This window comes from Dipodomys merriami, unplaced genomic scaffold (assembly GCF_024711535.1).
Source record: "Dipodomys merriami isolate MVZ:Mamm:240054 unplaced genomic scaffold, mDipMer1.0.p SCAF_33, whole genome shotgun sequence".
NCBI classification, from domain to species: Eukaryota; Metazoa; Chordata; class Mammalia; order Rodentia; family Heteromyidae; genus Dipodomys; species Dipodomys merriami.
Genome location: NW_027204826.1, coordinates 4,099,614 through 4,125,936, shown reverse-complemented (window position 1 = coordinate 4,125,936; position 26,323 = coordinate 4,099,614). Strand labels below are relative to the sequence as shown.

At 39.6% G+C, this 26,323-nt stretch overlaps 1 protein-coding gene across 11 annotated transcripts in view; it reads left to right on the top strand.

Annotated features, from left to right (window-relative positions):
* Neo1 (neogenin 1) overlaps positions 1 to 26,323 on the top strand; it is a 127,043-nt gene that overhangs the window by 59,220 nt on the left and 41,500 nt on the right. For 7 of the 11 annotated variants that reach the window (XM_070042934.1, XM_070042928.1, XM_070042926.1 and 4 more), the window contains exons 8-14: positions 10,816 to 11,035; positions 15,721 to 15,875; positions 19,455 to 19,603; positions 20,266 to 20,404; positions 23,247 to 23,296; positions 23,959 to 24,106; positions 25,614 to 25,724. In XM_070042934.1, the coding sequence (XP_069899035.1) occupies positions 10,816 to 11,035; positions 15,721 to 15,875; positions 19,455 to 19,603; positions 20,266 to 20,404; positions 23,247 to 23,296; positions 23,959 to 24,106; positions 25,614 to 25,724 (972 nt within the window). The remainder of the gene's footprint in view (positions 1 to 10,815; positions 11,036 to 15,720; positions 15,876 to 19,454; positions 19,604 to 20,265; positions 20,405 to 23,246; positions 23,297 to 23,958; positions 24,107 to 25,613; positions 25,725 to 26,323) is intronic. The other 4 variants (XM_070042930.1, XM_070042929.1, XM_070042933.1 and 1 more) reach the window with 1 other exon arrangement.

Below are 26,323 nucleotides of genomic sequence, written 5' to 3'. Positions count from 1 at the left end.
CATATATATTCTTGTCTGTACAATATAGTTCTACCAGGCTGCACAACTATCTGCGAAGAGTAATTACGTCTGAAGATCAGGAGGAAAGAACAAAACCAGCATGTTGTCAATTTTTAGAAGGCCAAGTAAAAACTATTAGAAATTAAATTTTGAAATATTTAAATCTACACCTGAAGGTTTCCACTTTATCCAGGGTATTTGCAAATTTTATTTCATGGAACAAAGAGCTATGTAAGAAAAACATAGGCTAGAGTATTTGGCAGCTATCCAAATGCTGTGTATTTGCACATTTTCTTCTGGATGATGAATTATCTCACACAAGTGCTGAGAGGGTTTAGTATAGTTTACTGAAATGTTAAAAACAAATTTGTTAGGCCAATTATTTTATTGAGTATGTGTTCTGAATAGAAATGCACAGTTATCTACCAGGGATCCTACCATATAGGCTGTGAGGGAGATGATGTGAAATCACTAGGTAGAGTAGACCTTAGAGAGCTGAGTGGTTAATTTGGAAAATCAATTAACTTGTCTTAAAATAACTTGTCAGCTGATATCTAGGTTTTACATTTCAAATTTCACTGTACTACTTTAGCAAATTTTAGTGTTTTCAAGACAAATCATGTTCCGTTTTCTGTACACTTTCCCTCAAGTTCAGTCTTGTAAGTCAGTATTGAGATGGACTTATAGAAATATGGTTTTGATAAGATGACCTTGGATAGACTGAGTTTGAGATTACCTTGTGTCTGTCATTCCAGGAAAATTACCAAAACTACTTTCTGTCACTCTTAGAACTATTAGGGTATGGCAGTATTTTGCATGGTCACCCAGTTGTTCCCAGTTTATTGAATCTGAAAGGTTCTCCCTATTGCCAAGGTAGAAACTGTTGATGCAAATAATTATCATACATGCTGTTTAGAATGCCATCGTGCTGCTCTGATTATGAATAGGAAGAAATTATTTCTGTCAAAGTTGACCTGCAAGGACACATTAAAAAAAGTGGCATTTGAGCTAAGCCTAGTTTTACCAATATTGAGGAAAGTATCAATATAGTAATGTAGGTTGGAAAGATGCACGTAAACCAGGTTTTATTCAATACCAACTCCTAACGTTGGTTTTTGTTGAGCAGTTGGAAACTTCAGGTATGTGAGGAAATCATACTTTAAGATTAGTGTATTGGTGGCTTACACCTGTAATCCTAGCTACTCAGGAGGCTAAGATATAAGGATCATGGTTCTAAGCCAGTCCAGGCAGAAAAGTCCCTATAAGACTCCTATCTCTAACCACTCAAAAACCGGAAGTGATGCTGTGGCTCAAGTGGTAGAGTGCTAGCCTTGAGCACAAAGAGGCTCAGCGACAGCACACAGGCCCTGAGTTCCAGCCCCACAACCAACAACAACAAAAAAAAGATCAGTGTATTGTAGGCATGCCAAGTGGTTTTAAAGAGAAGGTAAGGAGTCTGTACCAAAATTTTGTACCAAATCAGATGCACTGTTAAAAGCTCTCAGCTAGGTGGTAGAAATGTAGAGAGGCTTCCTTTTTTTTGTTCCTTAGAGTATCTATACTCTATGATAAATATTTATTAAATGTTGGGTACATGTTCCTACAAAAGAAACAGGATCAGATTTATGGACTTATTTAGGCAGTAACATGTGTATGTGTTTATTTGTTTGTTTATTTATTTATTTTTGGCCAGTCTTGGGGCTTGGACTCGGCCTGGCTACTGTTCCTGAGCTTCTTTTGCTCAGGCAAACACTCTACATTTGACGCACAGCGCCACTTCTGGCATTTTCTGTTTATGTAGTACTGAGGAATCGAACCCAGGGCTTCATGCATGCTAAGCAAGCACTCTACCACTAAGTCATATTCCCAGCCCTGAATCATTTATAGAAAAGGGAATTGGAAGAGTTTTATATGCAGTAGAGATAGAGCAATTTTCTATATAGACTGAAGGTTATAACTTAAGTCTCTATTTAAGTTAATGAAGTTTGTCCCCAGTATTCTTAAACTATACCACAATTGAATGTTGATGATAGCTTTGTTGAGAAAAGCTTATGATTAAGTTGTAAGTAGTTTGTTTAATGTTGAACATTAATTTCATCTTTGCCAAAATTCATGGATTTTTTTTTTAAGGTCAGAATTTAGCAAGTCCGAGTAACAGCTTGGTGCCTCAGTGTGCTTTCTGCATGTAGCACAGACTTAGAAGTTGAGATGAAGCTTGAATTTTAGCCTGACGCTATTATTTTGTTATAAAGAAAGAATCCATTATGCAGTGCTAAAACATCAGAAGGGTAGTATGTATGAATATCTTTAATTGGTAACTATATTTAAAAGATGCTAATTTATACAATAATGTCATAGCTGGCAGAATATCATGTAGTTCTGAAAGATATCACTGGCAATCTGGCTGCTTACAGACTTGCTTTCATAGTTTCAGTGCTGAAATCAGTATGTTTTTCATTTTGGGTTATAGCGTTATTGGCATTGAGAATATCTCCTAGTTCATGCAAGCTTAAGAGATCACCAGGAGCATAATTTGACAAGTTTTTTTTTTTAATTTAGCATATTAAATGCTAGCACCTCCTTGTAACTGTTACAACACTGTCCTAATATTTATAGCTATATGCATGTATTTAAAAACAACCTTTGTTTTGCCATTATACTCTGAATTTCCCTTTCTGAAGTACGTACATAGCCCAGAGAGTAAGATTATTGAGTGACATCCTTTAAGCTGAATTTCAGTTTAGTGATGGTTTTCTCCTAATTTTTAGAGCTTCACTTCAGTCACACACATAAATTTGAGTAGTTGTAGCTTAAAATACTTTTACTAAAGATCTTGATTAGAACTGCTTAATATCAATGCTTTTTGCACAATCCGAAGAGAGAAAATCTGTTTGAATTTGGGTTTCTGAATCTGAATTTTAAAAGCATTAAATGCTCATACAAGAACACTTGGAAAACTGGTTTTGATTAAAGTTCATGGAAATCATTAAGCTCATTTAAACGAAGTTTCTAATTGGTTCAACTGGGTGATAAATAGGGAAACCTTTGCATATTTTGTCTTTCTCCTCTCCTCTGGGGTTGGGTCTTATTTGGGAGACACTGCTGCTGTGGTTCAGGATGAAAGGAGGGAAGTCCTCCCAGGCTGACTGCTGGGATGGGTGTGTCATTGACATTTGGCACACCTTTTTTAATGAGCACTTTTGATGTCAGGAAAAAGTCATATGACTTCCTTAAACCTGAAACATCCCGTCAGCACCCAAGAATGGGAGGAGTATTTTGTGTTCATTTATTTTATAACTTCCCTCCATTGTTGCTATGTCACTTAGATCAGAAGTTCTTATCAGAAAACACACACACACACACACACACACTACACACACACACACACACACACACACACACACACACACAGAGTAAAGCATCCCAACAAGATTATGTTTCTTTGTCAGCAGTTTGCTGCTGTTCTTCCTCTCAGAGTTAGTTCTCCTGAGAAGGAACTCTCAGGTCTATGGGTTCCTCCTCACAGCTTTTACACCCTTGCCCTTACATTGTTTGACTACTCAAAGTATTTAGGCCTTTCTGTGTTTGGGAGTGGATGGTCAGATGCTATTTTGTCCTTAAACAGTCTCCAAGCAATTGCTTCTGGGCATTTCAGGTTTTGGTGGCTTTTGAAATTTTTTGTTTTGGAAGTAAATGTGTTACTCTTTTACAGACAGTAAGACTGAGTACCAAATTTATGATATTAATCATTAGTGGGTACTAACACTGTGCCAGGAAACATGTTGATCCTTACATCAGCACAGAAAGGAGACTGCTACTATTTGTGTCCTTACAAGAAAACTGAAGCTTAAAACCGTTAAGTATGCTGCCCAGAATCACACTGCTAGTGTATTTGTTGGAACTGGGATACGAACCTAGCTTGAGTCACAGGAAGACAGATGCATTTAAACACTGGGTAGTACTAGCTTCTCATGTCTAGCTTCTACTTCTTCATCCAGTTACCTTCAGGTCCTCACTCATCTTATACTTAGTACTTAAGTTGTTTTTGCTACATATAACAGCCTCCCTTCTGTAGGACCAACTCCTGTTTATCTTCCAAGGCACAGTTTTAAATGACTACTTCAGACCCAGAGCTCTTGGTTCCAGCAAAAGCATATCCGTCTTTTAACTCCATTTTTGTGTTCATTTGACCTCCTTTAGAGCACATTCTGCTTTATGTATGACATCATTGGATGGCCCTCAGTTCATCCCTGCCATTTTTAAGATCACTAAGAAGAATGTGTCCATTGTTTATACCAGCTGTGTCATTTTTCTTTATAATTGTTAATATTTTAAGCACGTGCCATTTGAACAAACATTAATGTATTTGCTTATTGTAATTTCTGCCTTTAATTTATAAATGTGCCCTCTGAAATCAATTTCTACATCAGAGTTGTTGACTCATTATAAATATTTGTATAGATTTTATTTCAATATGAATAAGGGATCTTGAGCATATGTTTTAATCCTATATCGCGGATTAATATTTATGAATGGCAAGGAAATGGCAAGTGATTTTTAAAGTTAATTAGATAGGGACTCCTTGTTCTACTGGAATCAATAAAAGTATCTGAATATGTATGAAAACTCCAAGGAGGGGCTGGGAAGGTGGCTCAGTGGTAGAGTGCTTGCCTTGCATGCATGAGGCCCTGGGTTCAATTCCTCAGCACCACATAAGCAGGAAAAAAAAGCCGGAAGTGGCGCTGTGGCTCAATTCCTCAGCACCACATAAGCAGAAAAAAAAAGTCAGAAGTGGCACTGTGGCTCAAGTGGTAGAGCGCTAGCCTGGAGCTGAAGAGCTGAGGCACAACGCCCAGGCCCAGAGTTCAGGTCCCACTACCTGCAAAAAAAAAAAAAAAAAGAAAACTCCAAGGAGATTCAGGGTATTTGGGAGTCATTGCATGCTTAGTAAATATTCCGATTTTTTTCCTTCCAGAAGTTAAATAATATTGGTTATTATATGGAAGATGATTCTCAAATCAACAATAGGCATCAAATAAATAGCCTTGAAGAAGTACAGTATTGTCTATGAAGTCTTAAAATTTGTATTATAATTTCTTAAAATAGTTCGATTATGACATGCCTTTTTTGTTGTTGTTGGCTGTGGCGCTTGAACTCAGGGCCTAGGTGCTGTCCATGAGATCTTTTGCTCAAAGTTAGCAGTCTACCACTTTGAGTCACTGTTCCACTTCTCGTTCATTGGAGATAAGAGTCTCATGGACTTCACTGCCTACACAGGCTTTAAACTATGATTCTCATATCTCAGCCTCCTGAGTGGCTAGGTTTACTGGTGTAAACAGTGCCTGGCTTGATAGGCCTTTCTTTTAAATAATACATAGCAAAGACATTTGTACCAGTTCCGATAAATGCTTGGTTAAATATGGAATCCCTGAGATTTTAGCAAGACTACTTATTCTGTCAATCAGAATCTGAGAATCAAATTCTTCCTGTACAATTTTTGTCTTTATGGTAATCCTTACCATTTTCCAATGTGAGGGGTATTGTTCCATGCCGAGCATTCCATTTCTACTGTTTGGTAGAACCTTATGTTTTTTAAAAGTTGTTTTAGTGTTTCGTTTTATGTGGTACTGGTTTGAGCTCAGAATCACCAGCTTAGCCAGGCAAATCCCCGTGATACCACTCAAGTCGTGCTCCTTGGTCCTCCACCTCTGTTTCCTTTTTTTCTCACTTCCTCTTTGAATCCATGGAATTTACTCAAGATTTCCATACTTAGTTTCTGTGACAGTCTTTGTGAGGCATCCAGCAGAATGGGATGGATCATAAGCATTGGGGCCACAGCTATTTCTTTATGTGAGTCTCCTGAAAGCAGATGTTTATAAATTGAATTATGATAGCATGAGAAGATGCTAATTCTAAATCATCACCATTGTGTAACATTATTGCTCTGCTTTAGTTTTCTTCAGTATCATATTTTAAATTTAGAAATACTGACAGATTTTATTAGTTTGGGAAGGAAAGAGGGGGAAGAAATCTCTTTTCTTGTGCTTTCACTTACGAGCTTCCATGAAATACGACTAAGTCTACGGAGAGACACCACTGGGACCACAGAGTGCGGCCTGAGCTCATTGTAACTGCCACACATTTTTCAGTGGCTCCTTTACATGACAAATTGCTCTCTAGAGCAGATAATATGGAGCTTTTCTCTTTCTGCTAGAGCCTTTGTTTTTAATAAAGTCTGATTAATAGCCTAATGCATTGTTTCCCCCATTGACTGTAAGTGCTTCCTTTAAATATCTTTAATCTCAAAGAACAGCTGTTTATTGGACTCTAGTTGTTTTTCTGTTTCTCAAGTTTTGTTTTTGTTTTTTTTGGTCGGTCATGGGGCTTGAACTCTGGGCTTGGGCACTGTCCCTGCGCTCTTCAGCTCAAGGCGAGCGCTCTATGGCTTGAGCCACTGCCCCACTTCTGTTTTCTGGTGGTTTTTATTGGAGATAAGAGTCTCAAGGACTTTCCTACCCGGGCTGGCTTTGAACCGAGATCCTCAGATCTCAGCCTCCTGAGTAGCTAAGATTATAGATGTGAGCCACTGGTGCCCGGCTCTCAAATTGTTTATTGCCTTCTTTTTTTTTTTTTTTTTTGTCGGTCATGGAGTTTGAGCTCTGGGCCTGGGCGCTGTCCCTGAGCTCTTCAGCTCAATGCTAGCACTCTACCACTTGAGCCACAGTACCACTTCTGGTTTTCTGAGTGGTTTATTGGAGATAAAAGTCTCACGGTCTTTTCCTGCCCGGGCTGGCTTTAAACTGCAATCCTCAGAGCTCAGCCTCCTGAGTAGCTAGGATTATAGGCGTGAGCCACCAGCACCTGGCCTATTGCCTTCTTTGAGCTCTTTGCAATGGCAGAAATGAACTATCCTAGCAGAATTGTGCAGTAGGACCAGTAGAGAAACTTTGAGTGAGTTCTGAGATATGTGAACTTTCATATGTGCATTTGCGTGATGGCTTTACAATGGGATAGGCATTTAGAGATTTTGCTTGGTTTTCTGAGGGCCATATAAAAACAGCTGACCTCCATCCCGCTGGTATTATGAAGATATTGCCTCATACATGCTTAAAATGCCAGGTGGGTTTTGTTTTTGTTTTGTCAGTTATAGGGCCTGAACTCTGGGCCTGAGCACTGTCCCTGAGCTCTTCAGCTTAAGGCTAGTGCTCTACCACTTGAGCCACAGCACCACTTCTGGCTTTTTCTGCTTATGTGGCGCTGAGGAATCGAACCCAGGGCCTCATGCATGCAAGGCAAGCACTCTACCACTCAGCTACCTTCCCAGCCCCCAAGTATTTTTTATTACCAAGACTGCCTGCCTGCCTCCCTCCCTCCTTTCCTTCCTTCCTTCCTATAGAGAAATGATCAATTTGAGTTTTTAAAGACTGTGGTGCCTTGTTTACCAATAGGATGGCTCTTGATGTCTTCAGCCTCACTGTCCATTCTGTACTCATTCCTGGGACTCTGGCTGGGATTGGAACCATTCTCTGTGGCCATAGAAAAGGTTTCCTATTACTCAAGTGTCCTATTGCTTTTCTATCTACCAGGCTTCTTAATACATTTTTAGTTAATTAAATAACAATCTGTCTCATCCATTCTCTGTTGGTTCTTTGGGAGTATTTATAAAGTTGCAGGTCTATAAGTATAACTGATACTCCCTTCTAAAACTGAAGTCAGATTGGCCTTTCTGAAGACTAGCTGGCATCACTTTTTATGCTTTCAAATACACAGACCTTTGGCTCAGCATTTCTACTTCTAAGAATTTATTTTACTGAAATATTAACACAGGTACACAAAGGTAAGTGCACAAAAGCATTGCTGAAAGTTGCAAAAAAAAATACTTAATGGAAACAGCTTTTGAAGTAAACTTTGATGTATCTATGCCATGAAATACTTTGTACCAATAGGAATATTGTCATTAGTTTTTAATGTATTGATGTGGGACTCTCCTAGACATTCCACGTCCACACTTACGTGTCTTAATGTAACTGTGTTAGTCAACTTTCAGTTCTATTTTGCTGTGACAAATGTCTGAGATAAACAGGAGGAAAGATTTTATTTTAGTTCAGGTTTCATCAGTTTTAGGCTATGGTCCATTGGCTGCGCTGCATTGGGCCTTTGTCTGCATGGCATTACATCATGGCAGGATCCCAATACTCCCCGCAAGGACTTACCCCTTACTTCCTTCCACTAAGTCTCATCTCAAGGTTCCAACAACTCCTAATAGTACTGCTGGCTGCTGATAAGCCTTTAACATGTAGGCCTTTGGCAGACATTCAGGTTCAGACTAACAGTGCCGTTGTAAAGCAGAGATGTGGTTACTGTATACCACCAGCAGTAGTATTTTGGAGGTGATGAATAAAGGACACCTAATCCCTATGCTTTGTGTATTTCTGTATTGTATGTGTTGTTTTTGTAACAAGTTTATTGTACTGCCTGTAGCAGTTGAGCTGCCAGGGCTAGTTTGCGCGCAGAAGCTTTTCTCACTCTGCTCTCTGCTATACATCCTAAGTAGCATTTAGTCCAGGCTCACCAGACTGGTGACTGTGGGACAGAAGAGATTTCATGATGCAATGAGAAGTACTAGGATTTCTCCTAGAGCATTGTTAGAGGTCTTTAGCACACATGGAAGTCTCCATTGTCTCCCATGTTTGCCTGTTCTGTTTTTCTAGTCTCCCTCCTGACATTTCCCAGAAGCAGTGCTCTAGGGAGCACTACCCAGATTCACAGTGCATCTGTGTTTATAGTGTCAGTCGGACCTAATTGCGAAGAACATCTCTAGAAAGTGTCACCTGAGTGAATTCCTTTGCACAGAATATGAAGAGAAACCTTCATGCTTCTTCCCTTCACTTGGAAGAAGTGAAAAAATTTTGAAAGAAATTTCTAAATGAACTCTATTTTAAAAACTGCAAGGAACATACATATTTTGGGTTTCAAAAAGGAAACTTAAATTTACCTACTCAGACTTGGCTTTGCTAGTGTGAGCAGGCATGAAATTCGCATCATTAGATCTCCTTACCCAACTCAGGGGCTCCACCTTCTGTCTCAGGAACTCACATGTGTCAGCCACACCCATATACTCAGTCCCAGCTTTCCGTGCCTTTTATTGCTCTACAAACGGGCAGTGTGAACAAGGAGGCTGAAAAGTCCATTCTTGTTCCGTAACCAGGCAGATTGAGAGCAGCACGTTAGTACACAGTGCACCATACTGCAGTGTTTCCTAGATAATGAAGTTAGGTGGGGCCAATCTGTGGAGGACTTTGAACTTGGTGCTAAAGTTTTTGAATTTTACTCTGTGGGTCATTTTGGAGCAAGAGAATGTAATCAGACAGATCTTTTACTTTCAAGAATGAATTCTGATGACAGAAGCCAGAATTAACTATTTTTGAGTGCTTAGGGTCAAGCCCAACTGCTGTACCACTGAGGTACATCTATCCTGACCCTTTGACACAATTCTAATCAGTTAACCCATTTATTTAAAAATTGTGGAATTAACTGGGTGTTGTGGTACACACCTATAAACCCATAACTCTAGAGTTGGAGGCTGGAAGATTGTGACTTGAAGGACAGTCTGAGCTCCATAATGAGACCCTGTCTTGAAAGAGAAAATGAAAACATTAAACTTGTACCCTCTGACTCTATAAGGAAAGTTTTAGGTTCAGTACTGAGACCGGCACAGGAAAACAGGCTGCCTTAGGAGGCAAAGTGATTAATCACAGCTGAAGGTATTAGCTAAAGCTTCTAACTAGTGCCACTGCTTCATTACTCCCATCCATGTCAGGTTCCCAGCCATGTGGATGTAAATTACAGCCAGAATCAACAGTCAGACCTCAGCTACCTACTACAATTTGGTGTTTTGTTTTGTGGGGTTGTTGTTGTTTTGGTCATGAGGCTTGACCTCTGGGCCTGGGCGCTGTCCCTCAGCTCTTTAGCTCAAGGCAAGTACTCTACCATTTGAGCCACCCTGCCACTTCTGGTTTTCTATTGATAATTGGAGATAAGAGTCTCACAGACTTTCCCGCCTGGGCTGGCTTTGAACCATTATCTTTGGACCTCAGCCTCCTGAGTAGTTAGGATTACAGGCATGAGCCACCAGTGCCTGACAATTTGCTGTTTTTTAATTCAGTGTTTTATACTGTCACATGTAAATGAATTTACCTGACGGCAAGTGAAGTTTGATTTAACACAGTGAAAGAAGTTATCATTTCCTTGGGTGTTGTTGCAGCAGAGTTAATATTAAACTAATGCAGAACATGTGGCTTTCAAATCTCCGACAGGGCAGGACCACCCAGCTGTGGAGGCAATGACCACCCAGAGCTTTCCTCAGGGTCTCTGTTCAGTATTACTAGGCTGATTGTCCATATTCCATGCATTCCATATTTTGGTAAAGAAGAAAGAAATACTGAGGTCTTCCATGAGGGTCGTACCAGCAAAGCTGGACCACGGGGTTGCATGCTCCTTTCAGTATTAAGAAAAGCACTTGGACACTGTTGTGTCCTTCTCTGAGATGTCACCTCCCTGTCCCTTACCCACAATCATTACAGTGACCAGAAAGCCTGCTTGTCCTGCAGTGATGTGTCTTAATAGTGCCCACTGGTAGTTACCCTTGGCCTGCATGTTAGCCTTCAGTTTAATGGCCTTTTTTATGTTCATTCATTTTATTTTATTTCCCATCGTGGTTTTGTTTATTTCTTTTTTTGTTTTTGTTTTTCTGTTCTCTTTTTAAAAACCGTCGTGGTTTGCCCTTCATATTCCCCAATGTTTGCACATGACAAGATGTTGCCATCCCAACATTACCTCCCACTTCACTGACCAGTGCCACTACTGACCATCTAGCACCAGCCACAACGGGACCACTGCCTTCAGCTCCTCGGGACGTCGTGGCCTCCCTGGTCTCTACCCGCTTCATCAAATTGACGTGGCGGACACCGGCTTCAGATCCCCATGGAGACAACCTCACCTATTCGGTGTTCTACACCAAGGAAGGCACTGCTAGGTAAGTGCCTGGATGTCTGCAGCCGGTGGGCTGCATCTCAGTTTACCCTGCCTGTTTGCTGAGTTGTGACTTTCCAAATTTTAGGTCATTAATTACATTCCAAAGAGACTGAAGTCCCTGACTTTCTAGGATATCTGGGGAGAGGGTAGCTAGAGCTATTTAGGGCGAGGCATTCAGTTCTCATCAGGATTAGATATTTCTCTATTTATGTTTATATGTGTGTGTATGCCTTTAATATTATCTTCATTTGTTTTGTTTTGCTGGAAACTGAAGCCAGGCCCTTGTACTTGCTATGCAACACACCACTGAATCACAGCCCTAGCCCTGGAACTACCTTTTGTATAAGATTCAGTCAGAGGCTGGAAAGGTGGCTTAGTGGTAGAGTGCTTGCCTCTCACACATGAGTCCCTGGGTTCAATTCCTCAGCACTACATAAGCAGAAAAAGCTGGAAGTGGCGCTGTGGCTCTAGTGGTAGAGCGCTAGCCTTGAGCTGAAGAGCTGAGGGACAGAGCCCAAGCCCAGAGTTCAGGCCCCACAACTGACCAAAAAAAAAAAAAAAAGAGCACAGAGTCTGGAAAGTAAGAATTAATTGGTTAAAGTAATCAAGTGCGTATAGGTTTATATCCTTGCGGACATTTCCTGGATGATGGAAGAATCTCTTGTTTTCTGTCCACCCTCATTGACATTTTTTCTGAGTGGATCTCACTTTCTATTAGAACCAGTCTAATTCTTACCATATAGCCTTTTCTCCCCAGTCCCTTTGGTTTCTTCTCTCCTTCCCTCTTTTCAGCAAAAGCTACATTTGAAGTCTCAGGCCCCGTAAAGAGTTTTCCCATCTTTTAACACACCAGCATTTCTCTTGTATTTGTTTGGAACCCCTATCTTATATTATGATAATATAAGATCTTATATACAGTTGCTTTAAGTGTATTTGTATTGTTTCAAACATGCCACATGTTGACTGTTTCTGTTTCTTTTTTAAACTCGGCCTTGTACTTGATAGACAAATGTCCTACCACTTGAGCCACAAGCCTAGCCCTTTTTGCATTAGTTTGTTTTTCAGATAGATTCTCAAGCTTTTGCCCAAGGCTGGCCTCAGATTGTAGTTCTCTTACTCTCTGAGTAAGTAGAATTAGAGGTGTGCACCACCATGCCCAACTGACTGTGTTCTTAACATTGCTGAGTGGATTCCTTCATTATACTTTCATTTTTTTTTTTTTTTAAATCGGTCATGGGGCTTGGACTCTGAGCCTGGGCACTATCCCTTAGCTCTTCAGCTCAAGGCTAGCACTCTGCTACTTGAGTCACAGCTCCACTTCCGGTTTTCTGAGTCGTTTATTGGAGATAAGAGACTCATGGACTTTCCTGCTTGGGCTGGCTTTGAACTGTGATCCTCAGCTCTCAGACTCCTGAGTAGTTAGGATTACAGGCGTGAGCCACTGGCACCTGGCTTCAAAAAATTTTTTAAACCTATAAATATATTTGAAAAAACATTAAACTTTTTATCTATTTGGGGCATGAACAATGCCTTTTAAAAGATAGAAAACCAAGAAGCCATAAAAAGAAAAGTTTTGCTATATAACAGTGTAAAATTTTGTGTGGTAAGACAATATAAACAAGATCAGCATCTTAAATGACAAGCTAGAAAATACTTTTGTAAACTTTATAAAAGATTATCTTAAGCAATAATTCCTATAAGTTGAAGGTAGATACCCAAAAGGCAAACGATACAAGCAGGGACTTAAACAATTAGTAGTAGTCTATTAAAGTTTAAAGTTGTCACCATTATTAAAACAATTATCATCTATTATCTATCTATAAGGCTTAACAAAATTTAAGTTGACATTATCACATATTACAGGAGTTGAAGGTTGGGAAGAAACCACCCAAGGCTGTTGGTGGCATTATTAAAATAACCTGTAGGGAAAATGATTCGGCAGAAGTTGTAAATCTTTTTAATGCACATAGCCTTTAATCAAGCAACTGTACTTCTGGCTACCTCTCATAGATATACCTATATACATACACCAAAGGATTCCTACAAGAGTTTTCATTGTAATGTTGTTCATAAGATTAAAAATTAGCTTGACTGACCACTTTTGGGTAGGAATTACTAAGAGATTAAAGTGGAAGCTTGGAAGCAGATATTGCAATGCCAATAAGAAGTTGGACACAGTTACGTAGGAAGGGCTCATGCTTGTAATCCTGGCTACTCAAGACATCTGATTTGAAGCCAGCCTGGGCAGAAAAGTTCTCAAGAATTCATCTCCAAAATAACTCAAAAAGCCAGGCTGGAAGTGTGGCTCAAGTAGTAGAGAATCAGCTGTGAACAAGTAAGCAAGACAGTAAACCCCAGTCAAGTCCCAGTTTTGGCACAAAGCAAGAAAGCTGGGAAGAAGGGAGGGGGGAAATGGAAGAAGGAAAGGAAAGAAAATTAAGAAGGTGGTTTTCTGAGGCTGTAATATCTTTGGTTATCACTATTTTCGTTTGTGACTTTTTGAAGAGGCAAGGGAAGTGTAGTAGAATACTCTGTAAATCCTTGTTACTTGTTATATAAACAATTTACTAATCACTCTAAGCTTAAATGTTCTCATCTTAAATTATAAGGGTAATAAATTATCTCACAGACTTGCTGTAATAATTCAATGCAAGGATATGAGCCACTGTCTTCATAGAAAAATTCCACCTGATTTGAAAAACCCTACCACTAGGTGGCAGTAAGACACTAGCATTAGTTCTGTTTTGTACCTAAATTGCCCAAATCCAGAGTTTTTCCTCTCCTCTTTTTCAGCTATGAAATTTTTTTATATTCATATTTTTTATTGTTTGTGTGTATGTATCCATGCATGTTTGTGTCCATGTGTGTCGGTCTAGGACTTGAACTCAGGCCTTGGGTGTGGGCTCTTAGATTTTTCACTCTACCATTTGAGCTACAGCTTTACCTTGTTTTTTTGGTGGTTAATTGGAGATAAAAGAAGCTCATGAGCTAGGCGCTGGTGGCTCACGCCTGTAATCCTAGCTACTCAAGAGGTTGAGATCTGAGGATTGTGGCTCAAAGCCAGCTGGAGCAGGAAAGTTTCGTGAGATTCTCATCTCCAGTTGACCACCAGAAACCTGGAGGCGGCACTGTGGCTCAAGTGGTAGAATGTTCACCTTGAGCTGAAGATCTGGGCCCAGGGCCCGAGTTCAAGTCCCACAACTGACCAAAAGAAAAACAAAAAAAGAACCTCATGGACTTTTCATAGTGAGGTTTCTGAAGAAATTCGTTTACAGCTTAATAGCTTTGCTCATTCACTGGTCAGGGAGCGACACACAAAAGGTATCATTATAGTAAGATGTACACACCAGAAGGCAAATTCCCATTCATCCCTTAGTGTGTGAGGCCACTTCCCTGTTGTTACACTAGTTCTGCTCAGTGCTTTTACATGATGTGGCCGTGAGTTTGAAGTTACCTTTCTAGGAGAGAACTTGTTTAAAATTTGATATACAGAGAAAGCAAAAGAGACCTAAGCTGTGTTCTCTGTGGAGCTTTTAGTTTGGTGTGTAACACATCACTTCCTAGTAAGCAGTCATTGATGCTCACATCAATTGTAGGAAACCTCACAATTGATCTCCTGACAAAGCACTATAATCTTAGTAACAGTAATTCCTGTCCTGTTACCATAGTACTCTTCCCAGTGGGCCCAGCCACTCCAAGTGTGATAGCCTCTTAACTGTTATATATGTGCTTACCATTTTGTTTATGCTTATTTAGAGATGGATCCAAGATTTTTCTGAATGTACTGGCCTCAAATCGTGATCCATCCTCCATTTCTCCACATCCTAAAGAGTTAGGATTACAAATGGAAGGCGAACAGCTCCCAGCAACATTGAGTTTTTAATGTTTTTGTTCCTAGTTTAAAAAATGGTTACTTCTCCTTTTTATTGGGAGTTTCTTATACAAGATATAGTCAAGATTCCTTGATAATTTCTGTGGAAATCGGGTGGTACTTATAATCACTTTCACTCCATTTTCCTGACAATCTCTTAGTGATTTCAAAAACTCCAAGGTCAGCTGGGTAGTAGCTCATACCTGTAATCCTAACTATTCAGATAGTGAGATCTGAGGATCATAGTTTGAAGCCAGCCCACACAGGAAAATCCATAAGACTCTTATCTCCAATTAACCACCAAAAAGCCAGAAATAGAGCTGTGGCTCATGTGGTAGAATCCAAGCTTTGAGCAAAAAAGCCCAAGGCTCTGAGTTCAAGCCCCAGGACCTGCACAGAAAGAAAAGAAAAAAGGGGAGAGAGGGAAGAAGAGAGGGAGGGAGAGGTATTGCTAAAAGCTATGTCTCCAAAAGGAGACATAACGTTGTTCACAATGAACAACATTAATGATATTTAAGCAAGAATATCACCACTTGTCAGGTCTTTGTATTCTGCTGTAGACTCTTAATCCCCAAGTGTTTCATTTTCAAAACTAACTTTGACTCAGATTATTACAGGATTGTGGTTGTAGTGGTGTTTGTCCGTAATGGGCTTAAACTCAGGTCTCCTCTCTTGCTCATGACTAGTGCTTTACCACTCAAGCCATATCTCCAGCCTCAATTAGTAGGTTTGATATGAGCTGGAAACGGAAACTGTACATTCTAGAAATATTCACAATTTATATTGTGTCTTTCCAAATGTTTCTTTTTCCAAAGGGAGCGTGTTGAGAATACCAGTCGCCCAGGAGAGATGCAGGTAACCGTTCAAAACTTAATGCCAGCGACTGTATACATCTTCAGAGTTATGGCCCAAAATAAGCATGGCTCAGGAGAGAGTTCGGCTCCACTACGAGTAGAAACACAGCCTGAAGGTGAGTCTTCCGCTTGTCTGTCAGCCCACCAGAGGGAGGCCTATAGAAAGTCTACCTATGTTTAGGCTAGAACATACTATAGAGAAATGGAAGGTAGCAGTTCCATTGGCTTCAAGGTCTTTGTTTTCTTGCCGTGCTGGGGATGGAACCCAGGGCTTTGTGCATGTTAGCTAGGCAAGTGCTCTACCACTGAGCTATCTGCAGCCCAGTCCTTATGAGGCAGAGAAAACAAAATAAATTTTCATTGATCTATAGCAAATAGTTTTAAGCTGAAACATAGTTCTATTTATAATGTTGTATATAGTCATATTTGTACTGATCTTTTTAGATTTACTTTTAGAACCTTGCTTCCTATCCTAAATATTCTTATATCTCTACAGTTCTGAAATACATAATGATACTCTAGTCTTTGATTCATGAATATGAATATATCTTGTCTATTTTGAGGATATTTCCCACAATGTATGATTCAGTGGCCTTGCACATGAAGTGGGTATTTATTTAGTCATTATCTAGATCGTCCTGTGGTATGTGCACTTCACTCACTGGAAGTCTCTTAGAGCTTTATTTTGGACCTATATTTTTCCAGTTAACATCTCTAAGGTTTTCTCTGACTGACTGAGGTGAGTATCAGATTAGCTAATTTTATAAATGCCCTATATAGCTTAACTTTTGGTTATAAATTATAGACTTGAAATGGTAAGAAAAAAAAGTCATAATGATTTTTCCCACTTGAAACTTTCTTCTAAACTTTGCCCTTTTCACACACAGCACTGTTTTTCTTTAGAAAGTTCTGAAATCTGCTTTTACTATCAACTGCACCAGATTTCTGTGTTCACAGACCTCAGTAATAAAGATGTTGCTTTAAGCAGGGAACATGCATGATACATGTGTGAAAACTCCTGACCTGAGAACTACACAGAATAAATGAACCTACCAGTGAGACTATGAACTAATTCAGAAACTTTTCCTTATTGGTAGAATAAAGTCAAGAAGCCCTGAGATGGGTTTAGAGGTGTGTTCAAGTAGTAGAGCCAGCTACCTACCCAGCATAAAGCCCTGGACTCAAACCCCAGTACTTGAAAACAAAACAAAAACAGAGGGCACTTTGGGACTCTAATTTATAACAAATCACTCTCCAATCATTTGAGTACCTTGTATGCCAGTTACTGTGCAAGATGTTAGAGATACTGGGATGTGCATGGTAAGATTTGATCCCTTTTCAATGAATAGAAGATAGTAGGCTATTGGTTGCTTCATGATAGAAATTGAAGATCAGGAATCAAACCCAGGCAAGAACCCAAGAAGCTGATTCCAGGAAAGAATATTCTCATCACAGAAAAAGGATGGTGGATTCCGTAGCCTATGTTCAGACAAATGTGAGAATTTTTCGTTCAGTTTTAAATTCAGGTACTAGGTCATAGCTTCTAAGTGTGGGTATCAGTACAAGGAGGTATAAACAGGGAGGTCATGATAAGTACCTAAAATAGTTAGGCCTGAAGTTGGCCTTGAAGTATTTGATTTATTACAGCATTCCTGGGGAAAGAAACTGCATGACCCAAGTCCCAGAAATAGAATCAGTATACTGGATCAAATCCAGGGCCAGATTCCATCCCAGGACAGTGAACCTTCTGAAACCACATGAAAATATTTGCATTTCTGATTATAGTCATCTTTCCTTGCAAAGTCCCAACTTTGATCATCATTTCAGATCACTGAACTGGGTCATTGTCAGATTTATAGATGAAAGAACAGATATAAGGCAGAGTGGCATTATCACATGCCCACTGTGTGCTGGTGGCTATGTTAGATGGACGAGATGTGGTGATGAATAAGCCTGGATTTCTTTCCACAAGGAACCAGAGACAGACAGATACACAATAATGTGTGGTGTTGTCATCACAACTAAAGTAAGCAGTGTAGTTGTTCACTTAAGGGATTTGGTTAAGTAAGACTATAGGTGGCAGGCATGTTCTGATGAGGTTATTTGGGGGTTGGAGAAAGACAGTCACGTGTTTTGGAAAAGAGAAGCAGGGAGTGCAGAGAGACTTGCCCTTCACCTGGAGATGTTCAGCTTGAGTAGGGGAGGTAGAAATGTTGGAATCAATCCCTGGAAAATATTTTTGCATATTTAGCTTCCCAAACAATCTTGGAATTTTTCCTACTTACTATGGTGCTGTCTAGTTGGAATGAAAGAGTTAATGTAATACCTTTTTCCAGATTGTTTCTCTAAGCTTAGCCAGTGAGTATACTGAAAGTGATTTTGAGGGATTAGAAACTCTTTGTTTTCCTTCCCATTTAGTTGAGTTAAAGGAAAGTTTTCCATAGCAGCAGAAGTGTGACAAATGCCACCTGTCAGGCTGTACAAAAAACGCTCTTAACATTAAGTGAATAACATTATTCATTACTAAATAAAGCAAACAACTGTTAAAGTAACTATATTCAGGTTTCTCCACTTTGGTAGCAAAACAAATCTTAAGTCATAATGCTGTTATTCAAGAAAGCCAGTTTGTTTTACATTTAGTTATTTTTTTCCCCTTCCCAGCTCTTAAATCTAATGGGTGTCTATTACAGAGATGCTAGTGCCAGAAAATTTGTTTTCAAATATAGGCTGTCTACCAAAATGTAGGCATGGCAGCTACCCAGGACTGAGCCAGAATCTGTCAGAAACAGATTATACTGTGAAGATGGGTATGTGAGTCATTGCAGAGGGCACATCATTTAGTCTGTCCACCACAAGCCATCCTTCGGAAGGTCATGCACCAGTCCATTCCATGTTTCAAACACTGAGTCACGTGACTGTCTTTCCCATCGACTGGAGTAATTTCCCCTAGGTGACTGGGGAGGCTACTCATTCTTGATACTGAGAAGTTCTATCAGGCTCTCCTTCCTGTCCTACCCCTCCACAGCAGAGTCGTGTACTCCTGTCTCATTACATGACCAGAGTCTGTTAGTACTTACAACATTGTCTCTATTCATATGCCTGGCTTCCTTGCTGAACTGGGAGTCCCCCAAAGGCAGGGACTGTCCGTCACTGCATCCCTAGAACCTGCCACAGCATCTGACAAAGGGTTTCTTCTTTGTTGTTGTTGTTGTTGTTGTTTAATCTGCTGTCTAGTCCTAGTGCCAAAGTAGGATTTTATAAACAATAGAAAGTTGTTTTTATGTAATTTTTTTGTTGGTCGTGGGGCCTGGACTCTGGGCTGTGCTGTCCCTCAGCCCTTCAGCTCAAGGCTAGCACTCTACCATAAGTCACAGCACCACTTCCGGCTTTTTCTGCTTATGTGATGCTGAGGGCCTCATGTGTGCAAGGCAAGCGCTCTGCCACTGAGCCACCTTCCCAGCCCCTATGTAATTTTTCTCAATTTGAATAAATTTTTAAAAAAATAAAAATTCTGATTTTTATTTGAATTATAAAAAGGAAAGTTTATGGAGCCTAACACAACTTGAATCAAATCAGTTCTATTCCTAGGTTTTATTTTCTAATATGAGACAAGCATGATAATATCTCTAAGAATGGTTTGGAGGGAGTGCAGTAAGTCTTATTTACATCTTGCTCTCTTGAAATGTTCTTTTCAGTTCAGCTCCCTGGCCCAGCCCCTAACATCCGAGCTTACACCACGTCACCTACTTCCGTAACCATCACGTGGGAGACACCACTGTCAGGCAATGGGGAAATTCAGAACTACAAATTGTACTACATGGAAAAAGGAACTGATAAAGAGCAGGTACAAAACAAGGCCTTGTTTTAGACCATTGTCTGGGATAGTATAGTTGAAATATAGTTCCAAAATGCAACAGTTGCTTTTCTGGAAATCAGAGAGAAGATGATAAAAAAAAATGTATAGGAAATAAAAGTTGACAGTCTGTTTTGTTGTATCAGGTTTGATTTAAATTCTGTAGTTTTTACCAGCAAGGGTCACTCAAGAAATGTTTCTAGGGGCTGGGAATGTGGCTTAGTGGTAGAGTGCTTGCCTAGCATGCACGAAGAGCCTTGGGTTCGATGCCTCAGTACCACATAAACAGAAAGAGCCAGAAGTGGCACTGTGGCTCAAGTGGTAAAATGCTAGCCTTGAGCAAAAAAAAAGTTCAGGGAAAGTACCCAGGCCTTGAGTCCAAGCCCCAGGACTGGCACTGGCAAAAAAAAGAAGGAAGGAAGGAAGGAAGGAAGGAAGGAAGGAAGGAAGGAAGGAAGGAAGGAAGGAAGGAAGGAAGGAAGGAAGGAAGGAAGGAAAATGTTTCTAAATAAATTGTCACAACAATTAATCTGCTATGACTAATACCATTTTTTAAGAAGGTTAAATTCTGTACTGTAGAATTCAGTTAAATTACTTTGTGCCATTTTTTTGGCTTGAGTTGTGCATATACACAATATTGTATGTTATTCAAGGATGTGGATGTTTCAACTCACTCCTACACCATTAATGGGCTGAAAAAATACACGGAGTATAGTTTCCGGGTAGTGGCCTACAATAAACATGGTCCTGGAGTCTCCACACAGGATGTTGCCATTCGGACCCTGTCAGATGGTAAGTCTTTTTTCCTTGGAAACAAAATACCGTACTTGGTGTCCCTAGTGGTAATAATAGCAAGATCCTGGGCTATGGTGTAAAGAGCATTCAGTTAAAATCAAGTCACCTGATTTTTCTGATCATGTTACCTTATGTGTAATGTGTAGGTAAGCCAATGCCATTGGTTTGCTATGAAGATTCATCTAGAAAACATAAAACCTACGGCCCGATAATGAATAAGTCTCAGTGATTGTATTTTAGCAGAATCATCAGTTTGAGTAAATACCATTGCTGTTTATAACACAGTTTCAGGGCTGTTGGAAGCTTAGCTTTAGCTTTACTTAGTAATCATGTTTACTTGCCACATTCATTTTAAAAATAATTTTATTGTTATTCAGGTGTACAGAGGGAGTACCATTTCAGAAGTCAGATAATGATTAAATTTCTTTTGGGGGGGAGTGTTACCCTTCCTTTGTTTTCCTGCCACATTGATCTTTTTAATTAATCAGTATTGTGTGACAATGTTCTTTCTCATCTCTGACAGAATTATAAACTAAGTTGCATATGTGTACTTATGACCTAGTGTTTTTCAAACTTAGCTTGCCAAAGAGGGCAACTAGGTCAAGATCAGAAGTTTAAAAAATATATTTTAGAATAACAGAAAATATTAATTCATTGCACTGAGGACATTAGTTCAGTGTTATATTTTTATAAATGCCTTAAAAATAGGTATGTGTGTGTTTTAAAGAATTCATGAATGTTTGATTCCCTTAAATTATCAAACTTACCATCACCAAAAAAGGAACGGACTGATACCATGTGATTCTGACATGCTGCATGTAGAAAGGCCCAGCCTTACCCTCCATATTCCTGCCCAGAATATTTACCTCAGATTGATTTTGATAAAACAACCAGACATGTTGATGGAAGTACAAATATATGTTTCAAATTTAAAAGCTGTCCTATACACTTATATTCTATTAATCTTATGGAAGGAAAAACAGTCTAGATTAAAGAAGAGTAAAGACTCATGAAATAGAGTCAAACATGTATGATTTTTGGGTTGATCCATGATAGGAGGTAAAAACTGGTATATAAGGCGCTTGACACACTCTGTTAGGAATGTATAGGCTAAAGTAATGACGTTAGGTCTGTTGGATAGTTTTTGCATGCTGAGGGTCCATTTCCCAAATGGGATTGTTGGTGGAGCTCATCCTTGTTCTAGGGAGGTACCTCCTACAGCACAGGAGTGAACTGTCACAGTGATCACAGCCATTTTCACCTACTTTACCAGCTATGTGTGTAGATTAGGGATCTATGTGTACAGAGTGAGAAGAGTAAAGGAGACATTACAGAATATTAGTATCTGGCAAAACTAGGTAAAGAATATAAAGTGTTCATTGTACTGTCCTTGCTACAATTCTGTGGGTTTGACATTTTTCAAGATAAAAAGGTTGGCTATGATTTTACCTAAGCCAGTTAGGCAAGAGTTTTAGGGAAAAAATGAGAAACAAGTGTTTATTATAGGCTTTTGAATGGATATGTGAGCCAGGTTTCAGTTGCATTAAATGGGAACTGAATGGAGCCATGCTGGACAGCACTTTAGATTGAAGCAAATCTCCATTCTCATGTCAGCTGAAACAAATACCTTGGGCATGTTAGCTGCCCTTAACCTTTGTGTAGAGTTTTCATCTATAAAGTAGAACTAAATAGTAGAAACCCTTTGGTGAGATGGCTGTTAAAGTTCAGGGACCCACCATGTGGTAAGCACGTGGCAGTGCTTAGCCACGAGGAGGGCGATGAGGACGTGTCCTCATCCTCACAACTGCTCTGGGGCTTCTGCAGCTAAGTCAGGGCTTAACACAGAGACAGTGCATGTAAGGTTTTCATAACACTAGGTCTGCATGTCACTGTAGACCCTGTGACTCATTAGCTAAGTTACAATATCAAGCAAGGCACAGAGGACACTTAGATACCTGGACACCAGTCGTTAAAGAAAGGAAGAGTGAAGTTAATATGTGTGTATTAGAAGAGAATGGCTAGAATGAGCATCTTGTGAGTGGAGGGAAACTAGGCAGGCCTGCTTCAGTTTCTTTTGCTTGCTGTCATCACCACAAAGAGAGACAGATGTTGGAAAGTGTGTGGATCAGGAACTTTGAGATATGTTCTGTGTTGTTTAGCAACTAGTCTCAAACTTCTCACATCTTAAGTGAGTGTCCCCTGGTACACAGTTGCCTCTAGAAATCAGAAAGTTCACTTTACTGAAACTGTGACTGTTTAAATACTTTGTCACTCTTCCTGAGAAGAGCTTGTAAAAGTAGTCAGGGAACCTCACAAAAAAAAAAAAAAAAAGCCAAGCTCACTGATTTATGTACATCTTATTTTGGTTCATATTGTCATTACCCAGTTCAGTCATCTGCCACATACATTAGACTTGGTTCCATAAAATGTATGGCTCTCCCCAAGGATGAATATTCAGAAGAACATGCCTAAGTTTAGAATATATCTGGAGTCTAGGAAAGTTTAGAATCTCAAACTTCAGATCCATAGTTCATCATTGAAATAAGTGTCTGATTTCCCAGAGATACTGCCTGACATGAATAGGAGCATGGGATGTATGCTCCTATAAATGTGTTTTATTTTTTAAAATGACTCAAATACGTCTGTGCCTTAGCACCTCATCCCTCCTAGAGCCATCAACAGAAGGCACTGGCAGCTTGAATTGAGACCTTCTGGTCACATCATTGGGGAGTGTGGTGGGGGAGATATGTACTTGTATAACCTGTGCTCAAGACCAATTACATGATTGGTGATAGTGAGTGACTAATTTTCTTTTTCTTCCTCTCTTTTGCTTATCTAGTTCCCAGTGCTGCTCCTCAGAATGTGTCCTTAGAAGTGAGAAATTCCAAGGTAAAATTTTGTGATGATGTCACTCATTCTGATGAGATGCTTATTTTCTTCTGCAGTACACACCAGTTGTTAATTAAGAGTTTTAGGTAGAAATTATTCCATTTCAGCTGTTTTGCACTGATAACGGGAACCTATTGTTAGACTTTTTTTTTAATTTGGATACATTTACTGTTGACTTAACAGTAGTTTACTTCCTAATCCACATGCCACTGATCAGTGGATTCTAGGATTTCTGACCAGCATCTTAATTCTGACAAAATGCACAGGAGACTCAGGGTCCAGAAAGTACTCCTTGAAAATACAACCTTCCCCTTTAGCATTGGGAATTTCAAAAGGAAAAAGTAGTTTAAGTGACTGTGCATTCACTTGGTGAAACTCTTAAGCACCCTATTGTCTGTGTGTTCCTTCTCTACCCAGTGAAATCAGGGTTAAGAACACATGCAGTGGGGCTGGGAAGGTGTCTCAGTGGTAGAGTGCTGCCTTCCATGCATGAGGCCCTGGGTTCGATTCCTCAGCACCACATAAGCAGAAAAAGCCAGAAATGGCACTCTGGGCACTGTGGCCCAGAGTTCAGACCCCACAACCAACCAAAAAAAAAAAAAAGCAATTGGGGTCAGCCTTCCCCTGTGTTCAGCCTCTTCCCTCACTACTGTCTTTCCCAGAGTATTAGGATTCACTGGCAGCCACCTTCTCCAGCTACACAAAACGGGCAGATCACTGGCTACAAGATTCGCCACCGAAAGGCCTCCCGCAAGAGTGATGTCACTGAAACCTTGGTTCCTGGGACCCAGCTGTCTCAGCTGATTGAAGGCAAGCTACTTCACACATAGCAAAGCTGTGACATTGAGTTCTAATGCTCTGAGGGATCCTCTGAGCTGATAACTTACATAAGCAAAAGTTTTTAAAGTCCCCCTCAAAATATTGTAATAGTCTACTTCTAACTTCACACAAATTAATGGAAAGTACTCTAAGGGGTAAGAGTATATTTGCTTTTTATTTTCCTTACATTGTTTTCTGGATTTATATATTGGTGGTTTTTAATTTTGTTTTGTGGTCGTACAAGGAAAGTGAAAGAGATATACAAGGAATTACTCTCATTCTAGCAGGGATCAGGCCTACAACACTTTTTATAATACTAACATCACTCGTGTATATGTGGCCTTCAGGAATATTTGTGAATAACTAATTACATTTGTGACTGTAGATATTATGAAATTTTAGAAAGTTCTATCAGTGATAGTTCCTTTTGTATAGTTTTCCTTTAGTGTGCCACAGAACAAGTAGCTCACCCGGTAAAAATGGGCCCAAGTGCATATTTAATAAGGTTCATCTTATAAGTCATGAAGAATTCTACTCTTTCTGCCACAGATAGGGAATGGAGTGTGAACTAAGCAAGGGTAAGGTTTTTTTGCAGGAGACTCTGAACTAAATAAATTACATGGTTAAGTTGTAGCCAGAGGCAGTTTTATAGTACTTAGTACATCTTGCTTTATATCTTTTTAGCATGTATTATGTATCTTAGTTATGGTTTATGAATCCTGTTAGTTACTTAGAGGGAGAAGAACTCTTAGCTATTTTGTTCCCTAGTACTTAAAAGTTTCAAGTTAATGCTTTAAGAGAGCAAGTATCTTTGTTTTCCTGGATCTCCATTTTTGTTCATTATATATCCAGGTTAACATGCAGATTAAATGCTTTCCATCCTTTGGATGTTGGGAACATGCCTCTGTCTTCTTAATTCTCTCAGTCATTGTAACTCTCCCTCAAAGTGCGAAGAATGATAATAGAACTTGTTGATTATTTCTTTCATGATACTAATGTAGTGATTGTTCACAGTTAAAAATGTTTAGTATGTGCACAGTCAAGATAGTGAGATAAACTGACTTGTGCCCAGACATTTTAATCGTCTTTCTGTCCTTGTTTTCCTGTGTGAAAACAGATTCAGATTCAGGATATACCTGTAGAAAACAACCTCCCATCTTGTGCACACTCTATGTTAATTGGGTAACTGAGCCAGAGTGTACCTTACATTCTTGCATTTTGGCCAAGTTATTCACATTCTCAATATATGTCTGTCTTTGATTGGAGTAGCTACTTTGTTCTGTATTTATTTTGCTCCCCTCCACTCCTTGTACTGTGGCTTGAACTCGGACCCAGAGCTTGTTTGTTCATAGCTGGTAGTTTGAAACATTGTTTATAGAGTAAACTTTGTCAAGCTATGAACTAATTTGAGGGATGGGATATTTGCTTTAACAGATTATGAATTTCATGTTTCCCAAAACTCATTTCCACTTGTGTTCTTTTGTCTTTTGGGTCTCAGGTCTCGATCGGGGGACTGAGTATAATTTTCGAGTGGCTGCTCTCACAGTCAATGGTACAGGCCCAGCAACTGACTGGCTGTCTGCTGAAACTTTTGAAAGTGACTTAGATGGTAAGAACACATACTTGTCAGGACTTGGCAGGATAGAAACTAACTGTAGTCAGTGATCAGCCTGGAAGGCCACAGTCATTGGCTTAAATCCCTCAACTTTAGTGTATTACACTGCTGGCATTCCCACAAAGCACAAAGTTTCCTGAGATTGATTTCTTTGCAGTGGTTTTTAGAGAAGTGCTTCTCTTTAAGCAGAGCCAAAACAAATCAGAATGAAAATGTGCAGATATTTTTAATGCAGTTTTGTTTTACCCAGGCCATTAAGTAGTTGGATGATACATTAAGATCAAGCCATATCAGTTATGTGTTTATTTAGTTGCAGTTTGCTTTGCCTTACTCCTGAAAGCCCTTTCTCCTTTTGCTCAGTGTTGACTCAGTGTTGAGTCAGTGAGTAACTTCTGTGAGAATATATGATTAGTACCTTTATTAGTGACAGGTACCAGATTTGGGCAACAAAAAAACTTTGGTTCAAGTAAAGATAGTAAAGTATGATTTGAAGTAATGTACATGAAAGATACTATAAAGTTTGCTCACTTTTTTATGTCAGTACTGGGCTTGAACTCAGGACCTCACTTTTTATTTGGCCAAGGCTGGAGCTG